The sequence below is a fragment of the Caretta caretta genome, chromosome 22, assembly GCF_965140235.1.
Source record: "Caretta caretta isolate rCarCar2 chromosome 22, rCarCar1.hap1, whole genome shotgun sequence".
In the NCBI taxonomy this organism is placed as follows: Eukaryota; Metazoa; Chordata; order Testudines; family Cheloniidae; genus Caretta; species Caretta caretta.
In genome coordinates this window covers 6,249,811-6,255,810 of record NC_134227.1, presented here as the reverse complement: position 1 = coordinate 6,255,810, position 6,000 = coordinate 6,249,811, and the positions used below count along the sequence as shown (strand labels likewise).

The following is a 6,000-nucleotide window of genomic DNA, read 5'->3' as shown; positions in this document are numbered from 1 at the left end:
GGTGCTGCAGCGCCCTCTGCCGGGACGCGCCTCCCCATCGGGATCCCGGCCCCCCGCGCACTGCACAGCGGGGCAGCGCCTGTCCCCGGCCACGCGCACACCTCGGGCGCGCTCCCGCAGGCCCTGCCCCGCCCTGCTCGCCCCGCAGCCACCGCGCCCCCTAGGGACCGCGGCCGGGGCTGCCCTGCGGCTCACACGGCGCCTGCGCAGCAGCCGCCAGCGGCCCCGCCCAGCCCGCCCGCGCGCGGCGGAACCCCCCCGGGGGCGTGTCCCGGCGGGAGCGTGGCGGGAGGGGCGTGTCCTGGGGCGGGGCGAGCGCGCTGGGCGGAAGCGGCGCCTGGATTCAAAGTGGCGGTTGGCGGAAGCTGCTTCCGGGCGTGCGGAGCCTTCGCGGGGTCTCTGAGTTGCCATGGTGACGGGTGCGCCTGGCTGCGGGGCAGCGCTGGGGGCCGGGGCGGGGTTATGGGCGCGGGGACAGGAGGGGCTGGGTTTGTTTTGGGGGCAGGAAATATGTGGGGGGGGGGTGCTGGGTCGGGTTGGTTTAGGGGGATGGGGTAGGGTGACGGGTGGGGGCAGGCAGTGCTGGGTTTGTTTTGTGGGGGGGGAATGGGGGTGTCTGGCAGGGGGCGCTGGGTAGGGTTAGGGGGGTGGGGTAGGGTGACGGGTGGGGGTGGGCAGTGCTGGGTTTGTTTTGTGGGGGGGAATGGGGGTGTGTGGTGGGGGCGCTGGGTGGGGTAGGGTGACGGGTGGGGGCAGGCGGGGCTGGGTTTGTTTTGTGGGGGGGAATGGGGGTGTGTGGCAGGGGGCGCTGGGTCGAGTTGGGGGGTGGGGTGGGGTATGGTGACGGGTGCGGGCAGGCAGTGCTGGGTTTGTTTTGTGGGGGGGGAATGGGGGTGTCTGGCAGGGGGCGCTGGGTAGGGTTAGGGGGATGGGGTAGGGTGACGGGTGGGGGCAGGCGGGGCTGGGTTTGTTTTTGGGGGGGAATGGGGGTGTGTGGCAGGGGGCGCTGGGTAGGGTTAGGGGGGTGGGGTAGGGTGACGGGTGAGGGTGGGCAGTGCTGGGTTTGTTTTTGGGGGGGAATGGGGGTGTGTGGTGGGGGCGCTGGGTGGGGTAGGGTGACGGGTGGGGGCAGGCGGGGCTGGGTTTGTTTTGTGGGGGGGGAATGGGGGTGTCTGGCAGGGGGCGCTGGGTTGGTTTAGGGGGATGGGGTAGGGTGACGGGTGGGGGCAGGCGGGGCTGGGTTTGTTTTTGGGGGGGAATGGGGGTGTGTGGCAGGGGGTGCTGGATCGGGTTGGTTTAGGGGGGTGGGGTAGGGTGACGGGTGGGGGCAGGCAGTGCTGGGTTTGTTTTGTGGGGGGGGAATGGGGGTGTCTGGCAGGGGGCGCTGGGTAGGGTTAGGGGGGTGGGGTAGGGTGACGGGTGGGGGTGGGCAGTGCTGGGTTTGTTTTGTGGGGGGGAATGGGGGTGTGTGGCGGGGGCGCTGGGTCGAGTTGGGGGGTGGGGTATGGTGACGGGTGCGGGCAGGCAGTGCTGGGTTTGTTTTGTGGGGGGGGAATGGGGGTGTCTGGCAGGGGGCGCTGGGTAGGGTTAGGGGGGTGGGGAAGGGTGACGGGTGGGGGTGGGCAGTGCTGGGTTTGTTTTGTGGGGGGGAATGGGGGTGTGTGGTGGGGGCGCTGGGTGGGGTAGGGTGACGGGTGCGGGTGGGCAGTGCTGGGTTTGTTTTGTGGGGGGGGAATGGGGGTGTCTGGCAGGGGGCGCTGGGTAGGGTTAGGGGGGTGGGGTAGGGTGACGGGTGAGGGTGGGCAGTGCTGGGTTTGTTTTGTGGGGGGGAATGGGGGTGTGTGGTGGGGGCGCTGGGTGGGGTAGGGGGACGGGTGGGGGCAGGCGGGGCTGGGTTTGTTTTGTGGGGGGGAATGGGGGTGTGTGGCAGGGGGCGCTGGGTCGAGTTTTGGGGTGGGGTGGGGTATGGTGACGGGTGCGGGCAGGCAGTGCTGGGTTTGTTTTGTTGGGGGGGAATGGGGGTGTCTGGCAGGGGGCGCTGGGTAGGGTTAGGGGGATGGGGTAGGGTGACGGGTGGGGGCAGGCGGGGCTGGGTTTGTTTTTGGGGGGGAATGGGGGTGTGTGGGAGGGGGCGCTGGGTAGGGTTAGGGGGGTGGGGTAGGGTGACGGGTGGGGGTGGGCAGTGCTGGGTTTGTTTTTGGGGGGGAATGGGGGTGTCTGGCAGGGGGCGCTGGGTAGGGTTAGGGGGGTGGGGTAGGGTGACGGGTGGGGGTGGGCAGTGCTGGGTTTGTTTTTGGGGGGGAATGGGGGTGTGTGGCAGGGGGTGCTGGATCGGGTTGGTTTAGGGGGGTGGGGTAGGGTGACAGGTGGGGGCGGGCAGTGCTGGGTTTGTTTTGTGGGGGGGAATGGGGGTGTGTGGTGGGGGCGCTGGGTGGGGTAGGGTGACGGGTGCGGGCAGGCAGTGCTGGGTTTGTTTTGTGGGGGGGGAATGGGGGTGTCTGGCAGGGGGCGCTGGGTAGGGTTAGGGGGATGGGGTAGGGTGACGGGTGGGGGCAGGCGAGGCTGGGTTTGTTTTTGGGGGGGAATGGGGGTATGTGGCAGGGGGTGCTGGATCGGGTTGGTTTAGGGGGATGGGGTAGGGTGACGGGTGGGGGCAGGCAGTGCTGGGTTTGTTTTGTGGGGGGGGAATGGGGGTGTCTGGCAGGGGGCGCTGGGTAGGGTTAGGGGGGTGGGGTAGGGTGACGGGTGGGGGTGGGCAGTGCTGGGTTTGTTTTGTGGGGGGGAATGGGGGTGTGTGGTGGGGGCGCTGGGTGGGGTAGGGTGATGGGTGGGGGCAGGCGGGGCTGGGTTTGTTTTGTGGGGGGGAATGGGGGTGTGTGGCAGGGGGCGCTGGGTCGAGTTGGGGGGTGGGGTGGGGTATGGTGACGGGTGCGGGCAGGCAGTGCTGGGTTTGTTTTGTGGGGGGGGAATGGGGGTGTCTGGCAGGGGGCGCTGGGTAGGGTTAGGGGGATGGGGTAGGGTGACGGGTGGGGGCAGGCGGGGCTGGGTTTGTTTTTGGGGGGGAATGGGGGTGTGTGGCAGGGGGCGCTGGGTAGGGTTAGGGGGGTGGGGTAGGGTGACGGGTGGGGGTGGGCAGTGCTGGGTTTGTTTTTGGGGGGGAATGGGGGTGTCTGGCAGGGGGCGCTGGGTAGGGTTAGGGGGGTGGGGTAGGGTGACGGGTGGGGGTGGGCAGTGCTGGGTTTGTTTTTGGGGGGGAATGGGGGTGTGTGGCAGGGGGTGCTGGATCGGGTTGGTTTAGGGGGGTGGGGTAGGGTGACAGGTGGGGGCGGGCAGTGCTGGGTTTGTTTTGTGGAGGGGAATGGGGGTGTGTGGTGGGGGCGCTGGGTGGGGTAGGGTGACGGGTGCGGGCAGGCAGTGCTGGGTTTGTTTTGTGGGGGGGGGAATGGGGGTGTCTGGCAGGGGGCGCTGGGTAGGGTTAGGGGGGTGGGGTAGGGTGACGGGTGGGGGTGGGCAGTGCTGGGTTTGTTTTGTGGGGGGGAATGGGGGTGTGTGGCAGGGGGTGCTGGATCGGGTTGGTTTAGGGCAATGGGGTAGGGTGATTGGTGGGGACAGGTTTGTGCTGCATTGGTTATGTTGCTGTGGGATGGGAGTGTCTGGGGTAGGGTGGGAGTGGGGGCAATGGGCTAGTTTGGGGCTGGCATAGGGGTGTCTGTGGCAGGCAGCAGGCCCACTTCTGTGGACATGGGATGGGGTTGGGGACACTGGACTGCGTTTGAGTAGATCTCTCTCTTGAGCTGCTGTTTTCATTGTCTTTGAACAGGGCTGTGGATGAGGGGCTGGCTTCCGCTGTGACTGGGATGCTGTCACCTGCGAAGCAGCAGCAGCCCTGTGCCCGGAGCATGGCAGTGGGACAGCCTGTAGGGGACAAAGCGAGGTGTCTGTGGGCGGCAGTGAACCAGGCGGTACTGGCTGAGAGGAACCAGAGTGTGGCCCCTGTGGGGGTTTGGGTGGAGAGCGCCCAAACTGGTGGCAGATGGGAGGAGAGCATTGCTTTCGTGAGTGCCATGTCTGAATGCTTTCTTGTTATGCTGTTTGCTTTCTGCAGGTTGTTCCCTTGTCAGCTCTGATAAGCCAGGAGTAGATCCTCTCCGAGTGGGAATCTCAGCTGGGGTTCAGATTGTAGCTTCTAAATGTTCTTCCTTGATTTTTTTGCTCCTTATTTCTCTACTCTTCCCTAGAAGTCTGATAGTCATGGGCACGGTATTCTGCGATTCCACAGCTCCAAAGTCCTCCCTTGCTGCAGAATCTATTTTATTGAATTCTGTTTCTAGTACTCATAGTTGTGAAGATAGAAAAGGTGACCTGAATGTAAACCAATGCAGCGTTGTTTTCCTGAGTTTGCAGATAGTATGAAATGATACCTGTGAGAGACCTGAACTGCTCCCTTCATCTTAAGGGGTTGTTAATGTAGAAACCCTTAAGATGACAATCTACAGTACTCTGGAAAATGTGCAGACAAGTTCATTTTTTTTGTAACTAACCACAAAATAAATCCCACAGTGGCAAGTCTTAGTTCTGCTATTGTGGTTTTATGTGCTGTGACTTATGTATTTTCGTACTATATATATGGAGCTTCATGGAGAAAGGTAAATCTAAAAGAAAATGCCAGGTTCTTTTCCTGAGTTTTCTTGCAATTTATCTAATTTGGGTTTGTGGTGTTGAATGCCTGGTCTTGGTGTGGTGCTAATGTTGAATTTATTAAGTCATATTTGAAACTAATGTTGTTTGACGAATGGCCCTCATGTGCAAGTGAGACTTGAAAATGCTGATTTATGTGAGTGTTTGTTTTGTATCTGATCGTGAAAGTACTGAGAAGAGCAGGTCTTGCTTTACTTTGGCCCCATAAGTTAGTTCCCTGACATGTTATAACAGATCTGGGATGGGTACATGAAAAGGTTGTTGAAAGACAGATGTGGGACTTGCACTGGGGCTTAATGGAGACCACAAAGGATGTCAACCCTCAGTTTTCTGATTCAGGTTTTGTGGTTCTGTCAGTCTTTCGGAAAGCAGCTTCATGTCTGATTGCCCCACGAGTGGCTTTATTAAATATGCCCCTTTTCTTTCCTTTTTTATATTATGCATTTTAAAGGGGGAAAGTAAAGATTTCCACTTTGTAATATGATCTTCCCAACCCATCTGTGCAGCTGTTACTAGATTCACAGAACAATCTGTGTTACACTTTCACAATTTTAACTAATTGTGTTTATCTTTAAACCAGAACATTTACACACATCCCTTTCCCTAGAGATACTGCTTGCCTGTAGGTTTATATACAGGTCCCAGAGAGTGAGAGAAGCTGAAATCCAGGCTGTAGTGAAGCTGCATGGCGAAAAAGCTAACTTGAACATCTCCTTTAACCTGTTACAGGCTTCAGCGTTTCAGGTTGAAGAGGACCTAAAGGAGCAGCAAAAGGAAAAAGAGGAAAATCTGAAACGCTTCCAGGGGGAAGTGAAGCAGAGGGTGAATCAGCAAATCAAGATGAGGAGAAAGCAGCAGCTCCAGAAATCCTGTGAAGCGGTAGGGAAAACCTGTATCATCACCAGCCTCTATCTGCTCTGATTCACACCAGGAGCCTTGCTTAGGTGGTGACACTGCTTCAAAAGCAAGCATTCCTGTGTAAATACAACCACTATTCATACAATCTTAAGGCTTGACTCTTAATTGGAGAAAAGTCAGGAAACTTGCAATTATTTCCACAGCTGCTTTGACTCTAGGCATCCTGCATAGACTTAATGTCCAGAGATCTATGTCCTAGGGAAGACCAGCAGGGAATTCTCTCCTCCTCTTCCTCTCCTTCCCCCCCGGCCTCTTCCCGCACACACTCACAACTGAAAACCATTGCTGAGGTGTCTATTACAGATACGACCCTTGCAGGATTCCTACTGTTAAGTCTTGTACACTAGTGTGTGACTAGCTGGGAGCTTCCCTAGTTCCGTATTT

At 59.6% G+C, this 6,000-nt stretch overlaps 1 protein-coding gene across 2 annotated transcripts in view; it reads left to right on the top strand.

Moving 5' to 3' along the window:
* Positions 1 to 258: 258 nt before the first annotated feature.
* CCDC15 (coiled-coil domain containing 15) overlaps positions 259 to 6,000 on the top strand; it is a 67,487-nt gene continuing 61,745 nt past the window's right edge. For both annotated transcript variants that reach the window (XM_048827280.2, XM_048827281.2), the window contains exons 1-3: positions 259 to 419; positions 3,821 to 4,055; positions 5,428 to 5,577. In XM_048827280.2, the coding sequence (XP_048683237.2) occupies positions 3,858 to 4,055; positions 5,428 to 5,577 (348 nt within the window). In that variant the 5' untranslated portion in view covers positions 259 to 419; positions 3,821 to 3,857. The remainder of the gene's footprint in view (positions 420 to 3,820; positions 4,056 to 5,427; positions 5,578 to 6,000) is intronic.